General features: G+C 40.7%; 1 protein-coding gene across 2 annotated transcripts; it reads left to right on the top strand.

The window, feature by feature from the left end:
* The first annotated feature begins 1,383 nt into the window (after nt 1-1,383).
* On the top strand, nt 1,384-26,385 carry LOC132573791 (inactive pancreatic lipase-related protein 1-like). Of its 2 annotated transcripts, XM_060241559.1 has the most exons (13): nt 1,384-1,433; nt 1,593-1,641; nt 2,961-3,115; nt 3,428-3,553; nt 4,567-4,701; nt 6,985-7,093; nt 10,079-10,198; nt 10,282-10,401; nt 17,051-17,169; nt 19,231-19,360; nt 20,217-20,328; nt 24,698-24,865; nt 26,264-26,385. In XM_060241559.1, the coding sequence occupies exons 2-13, from the start codon at nt 1,593-1,595 to the stop codon at nt 26,325-26,327; spliced, it is 1,407 nt and encodes a 468-aa protein (XP_060097542.1). In that variant the 5' UTR covers nt 1,384-1,433; the 3' UTR covers nt 26,328-26,385. The 2 variants fall into 2 exon arrangements, with proteins under 2 accessions (XP_060097542.1, XP_060097543.1); XM_060241560.1 differs by lacking the exons at nt 24,698-24,865; nt 26,264-26,385 and adding an exon at nt 20,434-20,556 and having other exon boundaries at nt 1,386-1,433.
* Nucleotides 26,386-26,535: the final 150 nt, after the last annotated feature.

Here is a 26,535-nt window from a genome sequence, read left to right as displayed (position 1 = left end):
GGTTGCACAGGAAATGATGTCATTCTTGGCAAAACTCTATGGTAAAAGCAGCTTCTTCCATATAGTTTTTGCCAAAATACCAGAGCATCACCTCCTGGGCAACATCTGTAACATGGCCTAGGCCTTCCTCTTTCTCCAGGTAAGTCCCCTGCTGGCCAGCGGATTGGCAGCTGGGGGCAGGTCCTGGTGGCAGGGGACCTTTGTCTCTACTGGGGAGTCTGGCAACCCTAGTTTCTTCTATACTACATAAATAAGAATATAATACTGATTAGTGGAATTAAGTCTTGGATGAAAACCAAGTACACCTGGCTGATTTTACTGCAAACATTCTTATATAAATTTGGCAGCTTCACATTTGTGTGCACAGATGGTGTCACTTTATTCCTTCACACAACTAGATGTTAAGAGAATCCACAGTCTGCAATCACATACAGTACTAGAAATGTATGACTTGCTAAACCTCAAGAGGTAGAAGAAAAACCCCTCAGGAAGAACATCACAAGGGTACAAACCACCTTGTTTCAAGCATACACTTAACATTTAAACAAATTGTGATTATACCTGCTCCATTGTGTAATGCCTTGGAATAGGGAATTATTTCCCATTGGATCAAAAGACAACACTATAATAGAGTTCCGATTCAGAAGTATATCATTGCTAGCTACTTCATAAAGCATTCTTGTACATTAATTCTAAAAGTGCAGCCATAATTATTCCCAGAATTTTGAACATAATGTATACTCAAACTGATGTAAAACAATAAATACACAATAAAACCAGCAATCCAGAGTCAAGCACCATCAGCAGGCATAATAATCAACAGCACAGACCATCAAAACAGTAACTGTAATACAATTCACAGAGGGACACATAACATCAGTATTTCCTACTTCAAAATACACACTTACTTGTTAGGGACACACAGGCTGCCAACATGCTATGAAAGTTTCTGTGGCACAAGTAGGCAGGAACAGTCAACTTACATGATTCTGACAAAAGATGTAATCATTAAGCTTTTTTTTTTTTTTTAAAGGTTATTCTCCCATCTTCCTTACACACGTACTTCAAAGGCTATTTTCCACAGGTGATCCCACTAACTGACAGCTACTTTACTGTGTTATTGTTCTTAAAATAAACAGACACAGATCACAAAGAGACGTATTAACTGACCATATTCCCTATCAAACATATTGTTTGGTCTCACAGTTCTGTATAATTCAATGTTATCTGTTCACTCAGTCTCTATTTTATATATAAATAGGATAGACCAAGTTTGTGTAATTATGATAACCTTAATCTAAAATACACACGTCAACTACTATCTTTATATGACCTTTTAACTATGTATAGAGACTTCAAGGATAAGTCAGTTTATAAAAAGGCCAGGCATGGCTTGTTGAGCCTTGGGCAGAGAGACAAGAAAGGGCCACACAGTAAGTCATGCCTTATTTCATCAGGTATATTGTATGGTTGATGCATTTTCATTATATGATACAGGTCCTATAACAGCATGAGGTAAGAACAACATTAATGCAAATGGACAAGATTTAGGAAGCTAATGAATCTTTTTTTGTTTGTTTAATCCATTTTAGATGTTTGTGTTTTGGAGCTTTGCACTTTTACTCATTGATACAGCTAAAGGTGAGAGATTAAACAGACAATTATTTTTACTACAGCAACACAATGACACCAAATTATTTCTGGTTTGCAGAATTGTTACTCTGTGAGGTATCAGTATGATGTTAGAGGATGGGACTTGAGCAATATCATACAATACAGTAAGTGTGTTCCTAAGATACAAGAATGAAGGAATATTGTGGCAGACAGGAGCAATGGTGGAACACCTCACAGGAGAGATTTTATTAATAATAATGGCATTTATACAGTGTTTTCAACGAGCTTCACACACATTCTCTTATTGTGATCCAAAAGACAGTCCTGTAATGTGTTGTTACTCCTATATTTTAGAGGGGGAGGGCTAGCCTTGGCCACATTGGCAGGATACCAGCCTCTGGGTGGGAGCTCAACTTGATAATACAGAGATCAGTTCCTCCGGAGAAAATGGATGCTTTGCCGGGGAGGGTGGACTCTGTAGCACTACAACCCACTGAGGTCCCTGTCCTTCTCAGGCTCCATCAACAAATCTCTAGGAGTTTTGCACCCTGGTTCTGGCAACCCTACTGCTCCCATCCCTTGTGGGTGGCCATGGGGTACCTGGCAACCTTCAGCAGAAGTGAAATTGAATAATAGATCTCCCAGATCATTCTGTTAGCTATTACCTCCCACAAGTTCTTGGAATATCTAATGCCAAACGGTTTAGGATTCAGGGAATGTAACTATACATTATAAACACATGTGTGTAACAGAATCCTAGAAGACATTTCTCTCCCCCTCTCCTTTTTTAAGAGAAAAGCAGCATCTAGAAGGGGGCAATGTGAAATGGAGGAATAAGTGCTTAACCTTTCCCCATTTCTCTACTCCAAGCCCTTCCAGCGGCTGTTTTTCCCCCCACTGGAGGTCCTTCTGATGCCGAAAAAGAAAACAATATGAGTGTTCACCCCATGAATTCCAGAGTCCATCCCTTGACGCCAAGTAAACTGAACAAGTAAATCAGAGAAACTGAACATTTTCCTTAATTTTAATTATCAAAACTTACAAGCATTTTTAAAATTTACCATATAATTAGGCTTTCTCGGAGGAAACAGTGAGGAAAGTCAACCTGAAGGAGACATGAGGGAGTACTGGAGATTTAAGGCATAAACTACTAGGGTGTGCTGGTGATTTTAAGGAAGAAGGGTGGATTCAAAAGGCTCTTCTGGTCACAGATACTATCAATGAAATTCCTTTAAGACATTCTGATACACCTGGGCAATAATGCTGCTATGTGAAATCAGAGCATAGATGCTATACTGGGAAATTTCTTATTTTTTCACACTCCAATATTCGGTCCACATAAATAGGAAAAGAAGTCTGCTATGAACGAGTAGGCTGCTTTACAGATGACATACCATGGTCTGGAACTGCTGAACGACCAATTAAAAAATTACCCTGGTCTCCAGAGAGGATAAACAGCCGCTTCCTTCTCTATACCAAAAACAACCCCAATAACTTCCAGGTAAGACCTTCTGTACTGGTTAAATATTGAAAGATTCTTCCACATGCTGAATAAAAGGGGAAAATATGAGGGCAATTCAGATAATCCCAAGAAAACTATTTGTGTACATATGTTCAAAACTCACCCTTTAGTAGTAAGCACAACCACCCGTTTCCATACCACAATTTTTAATCTCCCAGTTTTAGGAATAGACTTGAAGAGGCATTTATGATTTAAGCTCAGTATTTCATACTCATAAGATTGTTCTGATTCATTTTTAGAAGGATGAAGAGGAAATGCCTATTGCTTATATTCTTTTATACCTTTTCACAGGAAATCACAGCAATTAAACCAGAAACTATTGATTATTCAAACTTTAATGCCAGCAAGATAACACGCTTTATTACTCATGGATTTATAGACCAGGGTGAGGAAAACTGGTTGTCAGATATGTGCAAGGTACAGTACAATTGTTCTTAACTTGGTCCATATCTAGACAGGCAATGCTCAGCATTATCATTTTCCTTAATTTTATTACAGAGAAGATGTGGTAATAAATAATCCCCATTAATTGCCCTTTAGTTATGAAGTCTGCCAAGAATATTAGAACTCTGTTTAGATCACGTTGCCCTATGCTAAACAATGAAGCCAGATCAGCCACACCCAAATGTTAACTATGATTTTAAAAATGTGATCTGATCACCTCTGAAAAAAATCCAGGTACTTTTATTTGCCATACTTGTGTATATTGATTGGGCCATGAAGTATTCATTGCTTTCTCCTTCCCAATCAACGTAACACAGATGGTTTTTCAGAAACAAACTTGTTTTAGTGGAGAGTACCAAGGAAAGGCCAATGAGGCAACATCTTATTTTTCAGGGATTCCTCTTTATCCCAAGGATATTCCCACAGGGAAAGGAAGTACATCATTAGCCAATATCATCTCCCATTTCGATATGCTTGCCCTGGTCTCCACCTGAGGAATTGAGACAACCTAGAGACTGTTACTCCTGGGAAGATTCAAACAGATTTTTTTTTTTACCAGAGGTATTCAGAAGAATTTGGGCACATATACATAGCAGCATCCCTTATTCCTGGTTCAGCACTCACATCTAGAAGGCTCAAAGAGAACCGTAGAAGCTAGTATTTACAAAGAAGATGTACCAAGATCTATAAGATTTTGCACTCTGTTATACCACTTTGCACCACTTCTGTAGTCCCTATTCAGCATTTCAATGTACAAAAACATATAAACAGAGAGACTAATCTTCTTCTGTAAGATAGAGCATTCTCAAGATAGCATAACCATGTAAGCCATGAAATTTGACTAGGAGAACATACCACCAGACAGCCATTAGCCAATATGCCTGCCATCTAAGCATAGCTGTGGAAAACAGACTGAACTAAGAAAAGGTTCAGGATGTGTGGTGGCAGGAACCTTACCCTGATGTGTTTTGTGCTGTTTACATCAGAGGATGTTTGAAGTAGAAGACGTCAACTGCATCTGCATAGACTGGAGTAAAGGTTCCAGGTGTCCATACACCCAAGCAGCAAACAATATCCGTGTGGTGGGAGCTGAAGTGGCTTACTTTATAAATATCCTTAAGGTAAGAATGCTTCAATATACACTGATTCATAGTTATGGATCGTACTGTATACTGATCTGAAAGCCTTCAAATAAATGTAAGTAATTTGATAAAACCTAGATCATAAAAACATAATAATTTTCCAAGATCCATTTAGTTTGTGAAGTAATTCTCAAACTGCTACAATGGCTTTAGTGTTAAAGCCATCACAGGGAATCTATAATAGTTGGGGAGAGGGAAAAAATCAGAAAATAAAATGCCAATATTGTGTTACGAATGCGCAGACTAGACATCTATGCTATAGCTTTTGAGTAGATTCAAAATGACAGAAAGGCAAAGCATTGAAAAAATGCCACATTGAAACAAAGATGATTTAAAACTGTATAGGAAAAACTAACTGAAGTAATTAGTACAAAATACTTCAAAGAAGTTTTCTTCCACTGTAACACAATGGGAGGTCCTGATACACTATCAAGCACTTGTCTGTACTACTTTTAGAACATGTGATGTATTTTATGATCATGTGAATCAGATTTAGGTCAGACATAGGTCACCATCCAACTAGTTTCTAAAATGCATCAGTAGATCAGGGCATTCAAATCAAACCTAGATAATTCAAATTTTATACCCTGGTAACTGAAAGGGAAATATAATGACTCAAAAATTCTCTCCATGGCTGATACCTGAACCCAGTTCTTCCAACAATTATTCCATAAACTGGGCCAAGGCCCCATCAATGGCTTTGTTCACAAACATGGAGTGATTTGGGATCCCTCTCAACTAGCTGGTTGTGTATGATTCCAATGGACAGTTACTGCAATGGAGGAAAGTGAGCAGTGGGGGTGCCACAAAAATCAATAGTGGAACTGGTGAACATAAGAACATAAGAGAAGCCATGTTGGATCAGGCCAATGGCCCATCCAGTCCAACACTCTGTGTCACACAGTGGCAAAAAAATTTTATATACACACACACTGCGGCTAATAGCCACTGATGGACCTCTGCTCCATATTTTTATCTAAACCCCTCGTGAAGGTGGCCATGCTTGTGGCCGCCACCACCTCCTGTGGCAGTGAATTCCACATGTTAATCACCCTTTGGGTGAAGAAGTACTTCCTTTTATCCGTTTTAACCTGTCTGCTCAGCAATTTCATCGAATGCCCACGAGTTCTTGTATTGTGAGAAAGGGAGAAAAGTACCTCTTTCTCTACTTTCTCCATCCCATGCATTATCTTGTAAACCTCTATCATGTCACCCTGCAGTCGACGTTTCTCCAAGCTAAACAGTCCCAAGCGTTTCAACCTTTCTTCATAGGGAAAGTGCTCCAGCCCTTTAATCATTCTAGTTGCCCTTCTCTGGACTTTCTCCAATGCTATAATATCCTTTTTGAGGTGCGGCGACCAGAACTGCACACAGTACTCCAAATGAGACCGCACCATCGATTTATACAGGGGCATTATGATACTGGCTGATTTGTTTTCAATTCCCTTCCTAATAATTCCCAGCATGGCGTTGGCCTTTTTTTATTGCAAACGCAACTGTCTTGACATTTTCAGTGAGTTATCTACCACGACCCCAAGATCTTTCTCTTGGTCAGTCTCTGCCAGTTCACACCCCATCAACTTGTATTTGTAGCTGGGATTTGTAGTATTTGTAGCTGGGTATTTGTAGCTGGTGCTATTTAAGTTGTTCATAAATGATTTGGAATTGTGTATGAGCAGTATAATAGCCACATTTGCAGTTGATACTGACAAAAACTAAGTTGGATTGTAAAGAGCTACAGAATATTTCTTTAAACTGGGCAACAGCATGGCAAATGAAGTTCAACATGGGCTAAATAGAAGATGATGCACACTAAAACAAAACAAACTGAAAGAGATCTTGGAGTTGTAGAAGACTAAGTAAAAATATTGAACCACTGTGAGGCAGTATACTGGACTAAATGGACCACTGAACTGATCTGCCAGGATCTACTCAATCTGTGCAGCAAGTATCACATGCTGACTGGATCTAAGCTATATTCTGCCATGTGAGGAAGAGGTGATGCAATTGCTTCACCATATAGCAAGCTCAGAATCAACTGCAAAGGTGAGGTAAACATGGATCAAGTTGGAACCTAAGCATATTGTGAAGCATTCACAAAATTACTTCATCTATGCCAGACTCAACTTGGATCCACTTAAGCCATGTTCTTATATAAATTGTCTCTGTGTTGTTCACAAGAGTCAAAATCTAGTATTTTCCTTGTCCAAACACCTGCCAATATACATGTTCTATTTTATTTACAACTGATCTCACCATTAGGCAAAGTATGGCTACTCTCCTTCAATGGTACATTTCATTGGCCACAGCCTTGGGGCACATGCAGCTGCTGAGATGGGAAGCAGAATACCAGGAATTGGAAGAATAACTGGTAGGCAAATGCTATGCACAAAAATGGTACCAAATCAAGAATTGATGAAAATGTCTCTTTCTTGGCACTTTGTACAGATACAACTGTAAGGACTGAGTGAAGAAAAATTAAGAGGGTAAACAGCTCACAAATGTGAATACATGTCTGCCTAAATGTCAGTTCTGCATACAACCGTATTTTATAAAACAGCATCTGACAGTTGAAAATGCAATAGTCTCTTATCTTGAAAACTGTGACAGAGTTAGCATTGTTATCAGAGTCAGATAGATCGTTTACGATCAGTACAAAAACAAAACAAAACAATCCAGCACTGACCTTCTAGTGATGGCTGATGGATTTTAGAACAGGCAAAAAGATCACCTATCATGAAGTTGTTGGGGAGAGGGGTAGGATGAAGGCGTATCTTCAGGCAGGGCTTTTTTGTAGAAAAAGCCCAGCAGCAACTAATTAGCATACCAGGCCATACATCTCTGACGTCACCATTGTTTTGCATAATCAAGTATAGCTGCAATGTTCAACATCTCAGATGCAAACAGATCAAAGTCAGGAGTGTTGCTTATTAATGGCCAAAGCCTAAAGATGAGCACCTCCAGGGCTTCCAAGTGACCCAAGCAGCCATTTAGGACACTAAACCAGTGGGTGGCAGTGATGGTGTAGCTTGCATGACCTGTGCCAATGGATACTTCCTCTGCACCTGACTTGCATCCTGTGGGGCAGCACAGGAAGAAGGCATTTTGGGCAGTTGAGCTTTATAACCTGATCTAAGCACCTATCTAGCTATGCAGCTAGAGCTGCCATATGGAAAGTTTCAATGACATGATGAAGGGTCATCATTTTTTCTCCTCCTAAATCTATTAAAAATCTTTTTTTATTGAAAATCTTATGTCAGTTGAAGAGTACTCCAGAACAAATGACTGAGAGCCACAGCCTTCATATCTTCCACTCAGTTTTCTGGTCCTTCAGATTAAATATAGATAAACTGGACTTTTTAAAATGTCACGTACTCCAACATCAGATTTGTAGTGAGGCTTCACATTTTACTAATTACTTTTTTAGACTCCTTATTCATTACACAAGCAATTTTTATGTACCATAACCATAACTAATTCCAAAGGTTATTATATCAAAAGCTTTCAATTAGAAAATTTGTTGCAGGAACTTGGGCCTAATGCCCCTTGAATCAAAAGTCTGAAACGTTTAATTTAACACCAGCTTTACAGAAGTTGTAAAGGCTTGAAGGGGGAGCCACATTTACATAGTAACAGAAACACTGCAGCTTTCTGAGCTTGCCATTAAAATACTTCACATCTGTTACATATATGAAAACCCTTGCCATTAAAATACTACGTATCTGTTACATATATGGATACCCAAAGAAGAGGTAATGTTAGTAACATTAAGTAAATAGTTTGAGGAAATGTGGCTCATGATTCAGACACTAGGCCCCAACCATAATAAAACCGAATTATTGGGAATCAGAAGCCCATTTGTTCCTCAGTAACTAGATTGATCCTGATATAAATAACTAGTGCCAGTTATATCAATAAAAGGGCCATATTTGCTAACATATTTGTAAAGTGGAGGAGAATGAAAACAAAATTAAAGAAACATTTTCAATGGCATATAACTGGATATCTAAGACCCTGCTTCAAAGACTTAGGGCGTTTTCGCACAGGGCTTACCCCGGAGCGACGTCCCTCTTCACCGCGCAGTATCTGCGCGGATTTCGCACCAACTGCTCCACAGAACCAGGAAGAGCCGCGAAGTGCCGTGGCTTTTGCGTCGCAAATGTAAACCACCAAAAACCAGTTTATATTTGCGATGCAAAAGCCGCGGCTCTTCGCGGCTCTGCGGAGCAGTTGGTGCGAAATCCGTGCAGATGGTGCGCGGTGAAGAGGGACGTCGCTCCGGGGTAAGCCCTGTGCGAAAACGCCCTTAGACTCACTTAACAATGAGTAGTTAATGGCACTGCAACATTCTGGGAGTAGTACGACACCCAATAGAAATGGTTTCACCATGGGTTACTCATTCTCCTCATGTTCTTGCAGCAATGCTGCATAACAGCACTTCTGCTATGAAGTTGGGAGCAGGCTCATTAGCGGTTCATAAAGCGGTAGGACAGCAGACATTTTCAGGGTGATTAAATCATAGTGATAGTGTCTCACCGTGATTGTGTCTCATTGCAATCTTGTCTCATGCTGCACAGGCAACTGTACAGTTTTTCTAACATTCTACCATAAATATTTTCTGAAAACTTTATCATGGAATCAAGACGATTTGTCCAGTTTGATATTTGGTGCAAATAATCTCCTAGAAAACAGTGTGCTCTGGTCAGATTTTTAAAAATCTGATAAAAATGGTCAAGTATTAAAAAAAAATTGCCTTGATCTTAAAGGTTCATAAATGTGTGACTAATTTTTGTGCACCAAAACCTGCCTCAGTTTTTCCTTCTCCAGCTTCCATTCTGCCCAAGAATTCAAAAATGTTTCAAGAGTCCTGCACTATCTGGTTTGGTAAAAATATGTTGCACATTAACAGAATTATGAAGTTTCAAGTTTAGCCACAGTTTTCTTCCTTTGCCACACTGAACAAGGGGCAGTACTAAACACTTAATAAAAGCTCATTAAAAATTTATATCAAAATTAATGGCAGAAATACCTGTTCAAAGAAACGTTGCAAATGGGATACTGCTTTGAGAAAAAAATTAAAGGAGCTAGGAAAAGTAAGTTTTGCTAGATGGAGTCTCTGTTGAAAGTAAATACAAAAAGTTAGACTGTACAACTTCACTGTCACACATCTCCCAAAACTATGGACATCATAAGTGCCTTAATTCTTTTCTTAAACCAGAAGGCAGAGTAATCAGAACTGGATAGTTCTATCTGCTTTTTAAGAAGTACACTCTTATCATATTTAACTGTGGTTCAGCATTGTTAGTCTATAAATCTACAACTGCCTCTCTTGAAAGCCACATGTATTCTTTTATAGGTCTAGATCCTGCTCAACCGTATTTTCAAGGCACACCACCCATAGTCAGGTTGGATAAAAATGATGCTGCTTTTGTTGATGTTATTCACACTGATTCAGCTCCAACCATTCCATACCTGGGTAAGTTGGTTATACTGCACAAAATGTGCAATAATATTAATAAGTCTTCCAAAATTAACATGTGTATGTTATGAATATTCCAGGCTTTGGAATGAGTCAAGCTGTGGGCCACCTTGATTTTTACCCAAATGGAGGAGAATACATGCCAGGATGCAAGAAAAATATCATTTCACAAATAGTGGACATTGATGGCATCTGGGAAGGTAAGTGTAAAGAGGACTTGTGCTAAGAGTAAAGAACTTCAATAGGCATTGACAGGATACAGAGCTATACCAAAGAAAAGAAAATAATGCTTCCCACAGATGCACTGAAACTGAAAGAACTTGATTCCATGCCTACCATATTGATCCAGCTAGGGCTTACACATCCATGGAATGTGGTTGGCTAACGAACCTTATGCACAAATGGGTGCAAATGAGGTCTTACTCCCCACCACTACCATAGGGTAAAAAAAAACTTGCAACAGAATAAAAGCAATTAATAAAATGTCTTCATATAAATCTATGGTGTCTCCTCATCTTCAGATTTTAGATTGGTGAGAACCAGTGTGCTCCAACAGTTTAAGAACATGAGCCCTGCCAGATCAGATCATTGGTCCATCTAGTCTAGCATCCTGTCTTATACAGTAGCCAACCAATTCCTCTGGGCCAACAACAGGGCATAGAGGCTTCCTGGTTCTGGGATTCAGAAGTTCAGCACTTTTGAACATGAAAGTTCCCCTCAGTCACCATAGCTAGTAGCCAACGGATGTATCTTCCATGGATCTATTTAATCCTCTTTTAAAGCTGTTTATTCCTGTGGCCATCACTACATCCTCTGGCAGCGAATTCCACGAGAGCTTATTATCTAAAATTAAACAAGCCAGAGAGAAACAAGAGGACAGGCGGGGGAAAGGCAGGGATAAACAGAAGACAACAATGCATTCATTTCACATACTTAGGGTTACTTTTGGTAGGTTATTAAAGATTAAGATTGTAGCAGTCTGCTAAAGGCTTCACAGGAAAGATGGATTTTTAGAGGGACTAGAAGGCAGCCTCCAGTCAGCCGAAGTTAAAGCTGCCTTCCAGGCAAAACTCCAGTCAAGAATTGAGGACCTCAGTTGCCCCACAGACCCTTCTCCAGAAGCACTCTGGGAACACCTAAAAACTACCGTCCTGCAGATCTCTGAAGAAGTCCTCGGGTTCTCCACAAGGAAGAACAAGGACTGGTTTGATGAGAACAATCAAGAGATCCAAGAATTACTGGCAAAAAAGAGATCTGCCTACCAAGCACATCTTGCTCAGCCCTCCTGTCCTGGGAAAAAAGCAACCTTTCGCGCTGCATGTAGCAACCTCCAGCGCAAGCTTCGAGACATTCAGAACGATTGGTGGACCAAGCTTGCAGAGAGAACCCAGCTGTGTGCAGACACTGGTGATTTAAGAGGGTTCTACGAAGCCCTGAAGGCAGTATATGGTCCATCATATCAGGCTCAGAGTCCCTTGCATAGTGCAGACGGCCAAGTGCTCCTCACCGACAAGGCATCCATACTGAACCGGTGGTCGGAGTATTTTCAGGTTCTCTTCAGTGCCAACCGCGTAGTTCAAGATTCAGCAATCCACCTCACCCCACTTCAACCGGTGAAAACAGAGTTGGATGAGATCCCCACCCTAGAAGAGACTGTTAAAGCCATCAAGCAACTGAAAAGTGGCAAGGCAGCAGGAGTTGATGGAATTCCACCAGAGATCTGGAAGCATGGGGACACAGTACTACATAGCTCACTTCACAAAGTACTTGTCACCTGCTGGGAACAAGGCAAATTACCACAGGACTTTCGCGATGCAATCATCATCACCCTATACAAGAACAAAGGGGAAAAGTCAGACTGCTCCAACTACCGGGGGATAACCCTGCTCTCCATCGCAGGCAAAATCCTTGCCAGAATACTCCTGAACAGACTGGTGCCCACCATTGCAGAAGAACTCCTCCCAGAGAGCCAGTGCGGCTTCAGAGCTAACAGGAGCACCACCGACATGGTATTTGTTCTCAGGCAGCTCCAAGAGAAATGCAGGGAACAGAACAAGGGTCTGTATGTGACTTTTGTCGACCTTACCAAAGCTTTCGATACCGTTAGCAGGAAAGGCCTGTGGCAAATCTTGGAACGTTTAGGATGTCCCCCAAGGTTCCTCAGCATGATCATCCAGCTACACGAAGACCAGCAAGGCCAAGTCAGACACTGCAACGACCTCTCGGAGCCCTTCCCAATAGGCACAGGTGTAAAGCAAGGCTGCGTTCTCGCGCCAACTCTCTTTACGATCTTCTTTAGCATGATGCTTCAAAGAGCCGCAGTAGATCTAGATGAGGACGATGGTGTCTACATCCGCTATCGCACCGATGGCAGCCTGTTCAACCTGAGGCGACTAAAGGCACACTCCAAGACAATGGAAAAACTCATCCGAGAGCTACTGTTTGCTGATGATGCTGCACTCGTCTCCCACTCGGTATCAGCTCTGCAGCATATGACATCCTGCTTTGCAGAGGCTGCCAAGCTATTCGGCCTAGAAGTTAGTCTGAAGAAGACAGAAGTTCTCCACCAGCCTGCACCCCAGGAAGATTATCACCCTCCCTGCATCACTGTGGGTGAATCAGTTCTGAAGACAGTCCAGCAGTTCAGCTACCTGGGGTGCATCATCTCCTCAGATGCCAAGATCGACAAGGAGATTGACAACAGGCTGGCAAAGGCAAACCGTGCATTTGGCCAACTGCACAAAAGAGTGTGGAGCAACAAGCATCTGAAAAAAGGCACAAAGATCAATGTTTACAAAGCAGTTGTGATGACAACCCTCATCTATGGCTCCGAATCGTGGGTTTTATACCGTCATCACCTGCGACTCCTTGAGCGCTTTCATCAGCGCTGCCTTCGCACCATCCTCAACATCCACTGGAGTGACTTTGTGACCAACACTGAAGTCCTCAAGCGGGCAGAGGTTACCAGCATCGAGGCACTGCTTTTGAAGACGCAGCTGCGCTGGGCAGGGCATATTTCTAGGATGGAAAACCACCGCCTTCCCAAGATTGCTCTGTATGGCGAACTCTCCACCGGCCATCGAAATAGAGGGGCACCAAAGAAGAGGTACAAGGACTCCTTGAAGAAATCCCTTAGCACCTGTCACATCAACCATCACCAGTGGTCTGACCTAGCCTCAGATCGCAAAGCATGGAGGCACACCATCCACCAGGCTGTCTCTTCCTTTGAGAACACACGCATAGCTGGTCTTGAGGACAAAAGGAGATTGAGGAAGAATCGTACTGCTACAGGACCAACCCTAAATCAGACTTTTCCCTGCAGCCGCTGTGGCCGGACCTGCCTGTCCCACATTGGTCTTGTCAGTCACCAGCGAGCCTGCAGCAAACGTGGACTATTGCACCCTTCTTAAATCTTCGTTCGCGAAGCCAAGCCGAGAGAGAAGGAAGTGAGAAAAGATGCCATTTGGGGACCCAGATCCAAGCATAAAGGGCAGTAAGGGAGAAAGGGTGGAGGTGTTTGAGAGAACAGAAATCATGCAGGCAGCTTAGAGTGGTGTAGCTGTAAGGGTAAAGGTCAAAGTAAGGGAGAACACAAAATAGGAAAGTTCATTGAGAGCTATGAAGGTAAGGAGCTTTTATGATATCAGGACAGGAAGCCAGGGTAGGAATTTAAGGCAGGAAAGTTTTTTAATCAAGGGGGTGGACAGAAAGGACACAAAGTCTTGGCTTTCATACAGGGCAGTGGTGACATCATCAACTGATGTAGAAAACATACAAGAAGAGGAGAATTTAGGAAGAAAAATGAGAAGTTTGGTCTTTGGCATATAGAGTTGGATAAAGTGCAAGTGCCTTGTGAGGTCCACACAAGGATCACGTCATTTTTGATGTAATTGGCAATCCTACTACAGCTTCAGTAAATCTTGCATCATACAAAGTACATCATAATTACTGCCTCCATATTAGAGAAAGCAAAAGACCGCTTTGCCTAATGCCATCTGGTCAAACAGCAGAACTGGAGAAGAGAAGAACAGCAATCAACACTGAGAAAATTGTGCAGATGCAAATGGGTTAAGTCCCCTCACTGCTCCAAACTATTAGAACTTAAAAAAAAAAACTGTGGCAGAACCTAATCACAGATTTCCTGAGTCATATCTCACAGATGACGGATCTGATGAAATAGGTTCTAGCTATGAAAATTCATGTTACAATAGAATTATTCGTTTTTAAGGGTATTTTTTTTTAAGGATCCTGCCTTTTTTGCCACTCTCATTGCTCCAGAAGCCAGGGTAACATGTTTGTCAGGGAACTGCAATGGAGAAGGGGGCAAAATCACTCTTCTTCCATCAGCTGAGCTCCACTCGTGCAAGTGTAAGGAGAGAGCAATTTCACTCCCTGCCCACTGACCCTTCCTGATACACATGACTACTACTCCATATGGATCCCACAGCCCTGCAAATAAACTTTACCATAGTCCAAAATGGCTGCTGGGGAAAGGACAGAGCTGGGAACACCTGCAGCTATCAGCACTTTCTGCTAGCAGACTGTGGGATCCAATCCATAGAATGCAACACAACATGCGGGAAGACCAAGCCAACCATAAAGTGGAGTTGAGGGACTAGATGGAAAGGAGAAAGTGTCTGGAGTTCAAAGAGGTGGAGGTACAATGATACACTAATTTTTTAGTATTTATGTCTAAATTTTCAGAAAGGTATTTTATCTATTTGCTTCATTTGTTCAGATGTATGTACTAAATATTTAGTGCCTCTTGCTTTATTTATACTCAACCTTTCTCCCTGATGGGGACACACAGTGGCTTACATTGGCCTCCTCTCCATCATTGTCCTCAGAACAAGTCTCTGAGGCAGGGTAGGCTGAGAGGTTGTGACTGGCCCAAGGTCACCCAACAAGTTTCCATGTGGGGCTGGAGATTCAGACTTGGCTGTCCTAGTATGACCAAAACATCAATGACTCTCAATACTAGCTTTTCCGAGTTTGCTAACCCAGTTTAAAACAAAACAAAACAAAAGACCTTTACAGCTAGACATCTTGATATACAGTTCAGGAAGCCAGTTTTATCTTCTGATCAATCACACAAATTAGGCTAGTGTTATCCTTGCTCATGAAGCTTCCCTAGCTTGTAATGCCCATCCATCCCAAACTCCCCTGTCTGATGTATTAATGATAAAGTGATCCAAGAGACACAGAACCCTTTCAGCATATGATAAACTGTCATTATGGTGGCACATATTAAAAAGACACAAAGTTAATTATAGTTGTTCCGCTGTGTATTACACTTTCCCAAACTAGTATACAGAATAGAAACAAACAGGAAATAATTGCCTGTCTCATTCAGAAAAGCTATTTAATAGTCAAAGTAAATACTGTTTGTTCCAGGACAGTGAAGCTGCAGGAAAGGCTATCATTCAGATCGGTTATTCAGGGGGTAGACAGTGATGAGGGGATAACCTTGATATTTTGGTATTGCTAAATCTTACCTTCTTTCAATTTTTAAACAGAGATTTCCCATTTTTATCAGTACACCTGTCGTTATAATTATTATGCAGTTCTAGTTTTGGACATGGAGTATCAAAGGCTGCATCTGCATACTGATAATTCTCTGTTGTAAATTAAATGGCATTGTAAATGCAGAGATATTCATAGAGGCAATAGATTGTCTATGTAGGGGTTTCCTATGCACTTTCCCTGGTCATCCCCTTCTGCCAGCCATTCACTGCCACTGAGTATACCAGAGGACATTTGCTGGCCATTTTTAAAATGGTAGCTGCTATACTTGAATAGCATCATAGTGGTAGCAACATAGCAACTACCAATTTTTAAGGCAACGCCCCCCCCCCCCCAAACCCCACAGTGGTGCTATGGGGAAAATGACAGGTGCAAGGGGAAGACTGGAGTAAATTGTACCAGTGTGGGCAGGACCTTTTAAAATGTAGTTTCCCATCCAGGCAGTGTCCTAATGTGTTTAGACTGCATTCTTACCAGAAATATCATAACAAACCAGCTTGGAAGATTAAAATGAAGCAGGAAAAAACCTGGAAAATGGAGACAATGGGCTCTTCCACACTCTCATTTTCATTGCATGGGTGTCCCCCCTTTTTTTTGCAGGGGGGGCGTCCTTTCCATATATGTTTTGCTACCTCTGGTGTTTGATTCAATATTACATTGCTGTATGTTTGATGTATTTCCCTGCACTTAAAAACTTTTATCCACTGATATTAAAGTAAACTACCCCTTGGAACAGTTTTGTTCTTCCCACTACTGTCAGTGATAAAATGGAGATATCCATGTGTAAGAATAATTTATATATAAGATGCAGACCAGTCATTAAGCTCCCTCTAGTACACCACAAGAGCAGCAGACCCATCTGGAGAACTGGGTTTGATTCCCCACTCCTTCACATGCCACCAGTTGGGTGACCTTGGGTGAGTCACAGTTCTCTCAGGGTATTCGTTGTGGGGAGAAGGGGTGATTGTAAGCCGCTCTGAAACTCCTTCAGGGTAGTGAAGGGTGGGGTATAAACCAACTCTTCTTCTTATGCAGCACTGATTTAAAGCAACTTCCGATGTAACTCAGTATTTTCTGAATCTGTAACCCAGCTTTTCCCGCTACAGATCTCATACAATGTGACAAGGGGAAGTGGTTTAGTTCAGCCATTTAGCACACTCTGCAAGATAATGATGAAACAAATGTCAGAAAAAATGTCCACATTACCACACTGTCTAGGAATGGGGAATAATCTACATGATGTGCACATAGCCTTTCTCAAACCATTTGCTATTAAGTAGCCGAAAATTATTTGCAGTGTATATAACAGTAACTTCTTTTTCACAGGAACCCGTGATTTCGTGGCCTGTAACCACTTGCGGAGCTACAAGTATTATTCTGACAGCATTCTCTATCCAGATGGATTTCTAGGCTACCCCTGTGCAGGATACAACTTATTTGAAACAGTATGTTATTTGTGTATCACAGAAAAAATATCATCTCAGGCTACTGTCATTTTATACACATACAATAGACTACAGACTTCCAGGCAACTAAGTTCCTTTAATGGTGTAGCCTGGATCTAAGGTGTCTTTTTTGCATGTTGAAGCTGCTTTCTACTCAGGAGAATGGATTGAACACTCTGCTAGAAAAATAAAAACAAATCCAAGCATGTAGTTCTGCTTGAACGAGAGACTGAAATGCTTGCACAAACATTTGAACAAATGTTAAGAACTATATAACTGAGTATTATAGCATGTAAGCAGGGAGACCTCCAAAGGCTTGTGGGAGGCATCTCATTTTCTATGTACCCCCCTCCCCCACTATTTCCTCTTTCCCTTCCTGACCAGCCCCCATACCCGCTCCCCTTTTCCTGCTTTTCTTTCCACCCACCAGCTAACCTACTTTTATCTGCACCCCCTTATTTAGCATTCACTCCTTTCCTTCCCCTGGCAACCTCTCTTCAGGAAATGTCTAGTCGAGCTGTGAGGTGGCCACTGCTGACAGGTGCTCCAGAGAGCCTTCCATCGGGGCAGAACAGGGAAGAGATGAAATCCTTTCCATGCCTGATTTTGACTCCATTACAGAAATTAGAGACTAAAGTGGCTAAAGTACTGGAATAAGATCTGGGAAATCCAGGTTCAAATCCCCACTCTGCCATGAAAGCTTGCTGGCTGACCTTGGGCCAGTCACAACCTCAGCCAAACTTACCTCACAGAGTTGTTATGAGCAGGCTTTGAATTCAGCAGCAGCTCATAGGAGCACAGCTCCTGAACCTTTCTGAGGGTTCCCCCTCCTCCTCCCCACCTACCTACCTTGTCCATTGAATAGTAGATGCAGCTGCATAACAATCCCTGGATAAGCTCCACCATTTATTTTTCTACAAAATGACCCCTGGTTATGAGGATAGAACAGAAGAGAGGTGACAATGTAAGCCACTTTGGATCCCCACTGGGGAAAAAGATGGAATATAAATAAGGTAAATAACTTAAACAAAAAAATCCAAGGGTTTGAAGACTGAGCAATATTATTGCAGTTGTTGAGCAACCCCCAGTGGCCACTGAGAGTTCAGCAGGCATTAAAAATCTACAGGCATTATTTCTATTATTTGGGGGAACTTTAACCCACCAATACAGTTATGTAGATTTCAAATTTTTTGCAAACCCGGAACTTCCTTCAGGTTTGTAGAGAATTCCCTCCTTAGATTCATTTTGCAGATCTGTTAATATACTCTACAGAACAGTTGAGAATTAGATCCATAATGCAAACTCTTGGACCAAGCATTTGTAGAACCCCTCTCTGTTCTTTTAATCCAGTTCTATGTATGTGCAGGGGAGAAATCAAGCCTGTTCTGACATTTTACGGTGATAGTAGCTGGTTAAGATCTATCAATTAGTCATTGGAGACTAGTGGGTGGAACAAGGGGCTGGTGGTGATATGATGGTTAGTTAGCAAAACAAAGCCAGCCTATCATAACACTTAATTTAAGTATATGACAGTATTTTCTGAAAAATAAATGTTCACTAATTCAACCATAAAAACATTAAAATAGTTAATTCATTAGTTTTCCATGGCACAAAGATCTGACTAAAATGTCATTTATTCTTGCAGCTTGTGGAACACCTAAAACATGCAGATAGCACAGGCCATTGGGGGAAATGCAAGAAGCATACACATGAAGACATGGGAAACATAACTACCTCATATAATTCAGCAATGAAATGTGTGGGGTTTTTTTAATGCTGGCTTTTCCTAAGAGTTTGGGGAACAACAGGGCCTGAAAACAGGGAGAGTATTCAAGGCTACCTTAGAGAAAATGTAATATGTTTTTAAAATATCGTGAAATGTGACACGGACCAACAAGGTGGTCTTGGACCAAAGTAAAGTATCATCGCAAAATGAAAGGCAAGGCAAAACAATTGTTACTGCACCAGATTATTAGATAGGGCTTTGCATTGTTACAATAAATGTGAGGGAAACTGCTGCATAATCAAAAGGTATGAATTCTTCCTTTTCTAAAAAATTAGGGAACCTGTTTCCCATGTCCCCAAGGTGGATGCCCCAAAATGGGTCACTATGCTGATGAATTTAAAAACAAAATCAGCTCTGGATTTCAGAAGCTCTATCTGAATACTGGAGAAGCCAAGATTTTTGCCCGTAAGTTCCAATAATATTTTTTTAATTTCTCTGTTGTAATAAACACTGACGGTTGATTTCTAATACATATTAATAGTTCCAAGAACTGTGTGAAACAATACACTGCTGATTTTCACCTTGCATATGGAACAAGAATGGCCCCCATGCCAGGAAATATATTTCCAATAGGGCACTTCAATGGGTTCTAATTCCACACAGACAAATGCACTGATCCAGCCAGGAAAAAAAAAATTCCCACAGAGTAGAATTCTACAAAGCTCTATCAGGAAGAGTTGAACTATGAATGAATTTCTCCATTTTATCCTCACAGCCACCCAGTGAGGTAGGCTGGGTTGAGAGTCTGTGACAGGCCCATGGTCACTCAGCAAAGCTTCCAATAGAGTAGGTACTCAAATCCAGGTCTCCCATATCCAGTTCTAACACTAACCACTATACCATGCTCGATATCCAGTGCACATCTACATTTTAGTGTCGATCCAGACATGAACCAGATACTAAGTAATATCCACAATGTAGCTATATTTCTTTACACATTGCAACATGGCTGTAAATACGAATGTCCCCTCTTTTGGACCTGTTATTCACAACACGCTCTTGCACATAGCTATAGTGGGATTGGGGTCACTGCGCTAGCCTTTACTCAAACAATGGTTATATTTTAAGTGAAAGAATATTATATGTTTTATATTGTTTTTGCATTATTTTTAATCTATCTGATTATATAAACTTTCCTCAGGCCTATAAATCTTCACAGAAAAGCAGTGCTTAAAATCAACACAAACAGTCCAATGCAAGTAGGAACAGAAACTTCTAAATATTGACCAAAACCAAACTTATTTTATGTGTGTTGATACAGGCTGGAGGTACAAAATAACTGTCACTCTGTCTGGGAAGAGCAGTGTCAGAGGATACATAAATATTGCCCTATACGGAACTGCAGAGAACACGAGGCAATATCAAATTTTCAAGTAAGTTCAGTACGAAGAAAATTGTGCAATGTTAAAGATACTCGATATTGAGTTGCATATTTTTGAGCTCCTCTGTGATGACGGCACCTTTCTTCTCTGTTTTAGCGATGGATGCAAATGAGACCCTCTCTGTGCTGAGAGAGAGTTGCTGAATGCCAAGCACCTCTTCAGCCTGCTCCTTTCAATCTGAGCTGCATGCCAAAGACAGCCCACAGGTCTGTGTGCCCGACCCATTCTGCAATGAGCCAAACTCTGGGGCAGGCTGCAGGACGCTGCTTGAGAGCTGACTGGCTGGCAGTCAGTCCTGGGCCCAATTGCCCAAAGCATCCTTGCCCACCATTTCTAACTAGGCACGTGTTCCCCCCCACCCTGGGAGCCTGTCTTTTTAACTACTCCATGACTGGAAATGCTTTTTGAATGCACAATGACCAGAGATGTATTCTAATTATTGTTGATCGAATTTATAGTGTGTGTAAGATCACTTCTTACTTATGTGATCCTATGAATCATGACTTCCAAAATATCTTACTGTTAACAGCCTTGCTCAGGTTTTACAAACTGAGGGCCATGGTTTCTTTGACTGACTCAATCCAGCTCATGTTGGGTCTTCCTCTTTTCCTGCCATCTAATTTTTCCTGGCATTATTGTCTTGTCATCTTGTAATATAACCAAAGTATGCTAACCTCAGTTTGGTCATTCTAGCTTCTAGCTTTGATTTGACCTACAGCCCACTTATTTGTCTTTTTGGTGGTCTCTATAAAACTCTCCTCCAACACCACATTTCAAATGAATCAACTTTCTTCTTAATAGCTTTCTTCACCATTTGATTTTTACACCTATACATAGTAATGAAGAATATTACAGTATGAATTATCTTGGTCTTGGTCTCCAGCAACACTTCCTTACACTTAAGAATCTTTTCTAGCTCCTTCATGGCTGCCCTTCCCATTCTCAATCTCCTTTGATTTCTTGAATGCAGTTTCACTTTTGGTTGATGATGTAGGCAAGGAATGAAAAATCTTTAACAATTTCAGTTTCTTCATTACGGATCTTAAAAGTTGTGTCATTCTTCAGTAGTCATTAATATTGAGTCATTGAGTAGTCATTAATTTATATAATAGCATTCTGATACTTAAGTGTAAAGGATTATTAGAAAAACAAAACTAGACAGGACTTTGCCATTTTTCCTGCCACGGCACAATTTTTTTTTCCAATGGCTTCATTAAAAACTCTTTTCTGAGTGGTCCTACACAGTGTTAAGCATATGTGGTCAGGTGTTTTAGTCCCTGTATACATCACTTTGCACTTCCATTAAATTTCTACTGCCCAGTCAACTGAGATTCTTGGGCTTTTCACAGTGTTTTTTACATCTTACAGCAAGGATGATTAAGCATATTATGCAAATATGGGTACCAAACTTAACCCATGATTTCAAACCCATGAGCTTTGAGTAAGTAACCCAATCCCTCCAAGGGTCTCTCACTAGCAAGTCCTCATGTGTTCATTTGTTCAGTACATTGGGGAAAGTGGGGGGAGGGAAGAGAATATATCCAGATAGACCCTTTGGTGAGTTTTTGTGCCCAAATCAATTTTTTAAAATGTGTATGGAAAGAGTTATTTATCATAGTTGATGGCTAGGTTTTAAGGCAGTACTTCAGTAAGACCAGGAGTTTTTAAAACATGCTAGGAGTTTTTAAAACTTTTTTTTCTTTGAACAACTGATTCTCTCTCCCTGCTCCCTCCCCCCAAGGATGCCATATCCCATATGCTTTTTGAAACTTCCCTCAGATCCTAAAAAGTTTGCCATACAGGATGAGAGACTAATGTTCAGGAAACATGGCAAAAGTGCTTTAAGGCACATACTGTTATAAGCTTGCTCTTTCCCTTCCCCCAACTACTAGGCTTATATGTTGGTCAAATTGTGCTCAGTGTATTTATTTATTTTATTTGTCTTATAGCCCACCCTTCCCATAAAACAGGCTCAGAGCAGGCTACATCATAAAAACAACAATCAAGCAGTTAAAAACAAATTAAAATATATAAAAAGCTAAGATTACAGAAGCTAAACGTAACATATTTAGCCTCATCAGGCATGGCCTATCAGACCAGGTCCATCAGGTTCCACAGCACTAGAATGAGAGAATGAGAGGGGGAGGCCAGATGTCCACTGCCTCAGTTGAAGGCCTGGCAGAAGAGCTCTGTTTTACAGGACCTGAGGAATTGAAGTAAGTCCCACAGGGCCTGGATCTCAAAGGGGAGATCATTCTCCCAGGAAGGGGCCAGGGCCAAAGTCACACATCTCTGGGGCCAGGTACTATCAAAAGTTGTTGGATCGCTGATCATAAAGACCCATGGGGCTCATATGGGGAGAACTGGTCCCAAAGGTATGCTGTCCCCTGGCCATATAGGGCTTTAAAGGTAAGTACCAGCACCTTGAACCAAATCCGGTACTCAATTGGTAGCCAGTGCAGTTCACACAGCACAGGATGGTGACATGCTCCTTCAGGCAACTATGTCAACATCCATGCAGCAGCATTCTGCACCAGCTGGAGTTTCTGGATCAGGACCACGCAGAGAGAATTAAAATAAAATAGTAGTGACTATTGCATGGGTCACTATGGCACCTGGAGATCTCCTGCTATTACAACTGATCTCCAGAGAACAAAGATCAGTACCCCTGGAGAAGATAGCTGCTTTGAAGCGTGGATTCTATGGCATTATATCCTGCTGAGGTCCCTTCCCTCACCAAACCCCACCATTCCCTAGAATGCACTTCCAAATTCTCCAGGTATTTTCCAATCCAAAGCTGGCAGCCCTAGCTCAACTACATTAAAGTAAATTAAACATTTCCCCATTAAAAAATGTGGCCCTCAGAAATAATAATGGTGAATGTAAACACTATCATCTTGTAGCGTCACCACATATATCTTTAAAGAAAAAATCAGTTGGTTATATGTCTACCAGGCTGACTTAACCTGGTTTTGCAGTCATTTCCTCTTTCCAAAGAAACTTAGCAAAACTCAGTAAAAGGTAAAGGTAGACCCCTGTGCAAGCACCAGTCGTTCCCGACTCTGGGGTGACGTCGCATCACAATGTTTTCACAGCAGACTTTTTTTTTTACGGGGTGGTTTGCCATTGCCTTCCCCAGTCATCTACACTTTACCCCAGCAAGCTGCGTACTTGTTTTATCAGCCTCAGAAAGATGGACGGCTGAGTCAACCTTGAGCCAGCAACCTGAACCCAGCTTGCACCAGGATTGAACTCAGGTCGTGAATAGAGCTTAGACTGCAGTACTGCAGCTTACCACTCTGCGCCATGGGGCTCCTGCTTTCTCAGTACCTTTATCAAACTGCAATGTCCAGAATTCCCTGAGGGAAACCATGAAAGTTAAACTTATAAATCTCTGCTGTGCAGATAGATGGTTTGAGCATGTGATCAAACATACAAATAACTTTGGAGGCAAGACTTTTTGTGTCCAGATCTTGATATTTGGTAATAAGAAAATTATGTCACTGATTTCAAGGCTGTGTTGCCATAGAATTCCATGGGTATCTGGTTTTTAAAATACTGTCTCAATCACTTATGACACCTCACCAACAATTTAAAATACCATCTACTCATTTGCTGTATTTTCAGATGTCATGCACTTCAGAAAGGTGGGGGGGACTCTCTTCTGTTTTCCAAATTGTTGTTTTCTTTAAGTTTCTTCTTTTTGTTTGCTGTGATTATCTCAGTTGAAAGCCTTGTTATATTACAGCTATAAAACATGCCACTTCCAGCCTGCTGTTTGTTTAGTTCAGCCAGTAATATATTTTAATGCTGAAATGTAAATTTAATAACAGGGGTATTTTAAGCCATTTGTGTGATAATCATTTTCATCTATACTTAATTTAGGCTGGCTCTCAAGCAATGCTTTTTTAAAAAAAATACCCTAACACACAATAGAACGTAAATTGACACATTTACCTTGTACAATGCAGGGTTTTTTTTCCTTTGTGCTCCTATCATGCATTTAGACCTAGGCCTTCAACAAGATACCCCGGTCAGTTATACTGGCCACGAGGGATAGTGTTCCTTTGGCATATTTCTTGCCAAAGGAATACTATCATCATTTAGTGGAGACCAGGTGAGGGGACATTTGGGGGGTGGTGACCATCTGTGATGGTGTAACATCACTTCCTGGGTATCACCAGAAACTCTAAAGTAAAACCAATTCCTAGAGAGGTGTGACATCACTTCCAGGTTTTTAACAATTTGGAATGCAGTGCTGGAGCAGTAAAGCCAACTTTTTTCAAACTGATGCAAGATAGAGAAAATTAGAATGTATATGTATTAAAAGCTCATTGTTCTATTTTTTTTTCTTTCCAAGGGGGAAACTCCAACCTGGTGAAACTTATTCAGACTTAATTGATGTAGAACTTAATGTTGCAAAAGTTACTAAAGTTAAATTTCTTTGGAACAACAATATCATAAACCCAACTTTACCCAAACTGGGAGCAGCAAGGATTACAGTACAAGATGGAGAAGATGGGAATGTGTATGTATACATTTGCTGGTTTTTGTTTTCTTTTTAAAGAAATAAACACAAACCTAGTTATATATGAAATCATCTCTGTTCTGCATAGGTTACACAAGCTTTAACATTCTGATCAACAGGATACTATCTTTATGCTTCAACATTTTAAAATAATTTATATGTTCCTTTATAAGACAGCACTTGGATTTTAGCTAAAGCAGGAGCTGTTGTAAAGATTTGTTTGAGTGGGCAAAATTACAGTTTATGAAACAGTTATTTATTCTACTTTTCTTCTGTCATGGAACACAAGGCAGCATATAAAGGTTCCAAGGAGTTCTTCCAAAGCTTAGACACAAGCTGACTCCACAGGAAAACTATTCTCCATGTAGGTTTCATTGCCACTGCTAATGTAGAGAAATTTGAATTGGTAATAGGGCATCTACACAACAGTTTTCCTACCTTGCCTTAGTCCCCACAACCACTGTTCTCTTCCCCCCCCCCCCCCCGTGCCATTAAATGGCATTATTCAGTAATCAACAATGCTGTGGCATAATAACATTAAAACAAAGTTGTCTCAGTCTACTCATTTCCAGCTTTTGTTTTTTAAAGTGTGTGGCTCTTTTCATTGAAGAGTTATAACGGAATATGTGCAGCCACTGCATCATTCTCCTTATTTCTCTGCAACAAAATGACTAGGGTTTTTTTTAATGAAAGCTGTCAATTCACAGGAACATGGTCAGCCCTTGATTTTAAATAGAAGGAAATCTGCATACGCATAGGAGCATGCTCCCTTTCTTTGAACTGAATAGAGCATATCCTTGTATGTGGGAGAATTCTGAATGGGAAACAGAATTTCAAATAAAAGAATATATGTCATGGGGCACAAATGGGGTAATGACTCCCATCATCCTTCAGTTAGGCTATCTTTAAATAAATCACCAAACGTTCCTTAAAGAGCCAGTTTGATGTGTTGCACTAGGTCCAAGGAGACCCAAGTTCAAATCCCACATCCAGCATGAAGAAACCTTATTGCCTGGTCTTGGTCCAATCATTCCTTCTCAGTCTAACCTACTTTACAGGACTCTTGTCAGGATAAAATGGAGGAGAGAACCACATATGCCACCTTGAGCTCCTTGGAAGAGGGGGAGGATAAAAATGTTTTTAAATGCTTTTTAAACAACCAGATATTTCTAGCACTGGAAGCATATAACAAATGAAAGCAAAATGAACAAAGGTATGAAGATTTTTTAAAAAACAGTAATAAATTAAAAGGAAAATAAGAAGTAAGAAATGTAAAGAAAAGGAGCTGGCTTATTATTAATTTTGCTTACAATATATAAGGCAAATTAGCCTGGTTCTTTAAAAACAGAATTGCAATACAAGAGTATTTAAACTAACATTCCTGTTTGTTTATCCCAGGTTGAATTTCTGTGGCAGTGAAACAGTAAGAGAAGATGTTCTGCAGACACTAAGTCCGTGTTAACAAAATGTAAGGACTATAATGTAAATCTTAATAAAAAGTAATATTACTTAGTTTCAAAGGCTTTGGTATTTGTGGTCGTTATTGGTGCATGTATTATCTGCTCCTGGTACCCATTAGATCTGGGAGGGCAGGACAGCCAATGGTAAGCAAAATCAGAAACAACAACAGGCAAAGCCAACTAGTTCTGATCTTTTTGGAATCCTCCCAC

This window comes from Heteronotia binoei, chromosome 6, assembly GCF_032191835.1.
Source record: "Heteronotia binoei isolate CCM8104 ecotype False Entrance Well chromosome 6, APGP_CSIRO_Hbin_v1, whole genome shotgun sequence".
NCBI lineage: Eukaryota > Metazoa > Chordata > Lepidosauria > Squamata > Gekkonidae > Heteronotia > Heteronotia binoei.
Note: the sequence above shows the minus strand (reverse complement) of the source record. Positions and strands in the feature narration are given on the sequence as shown.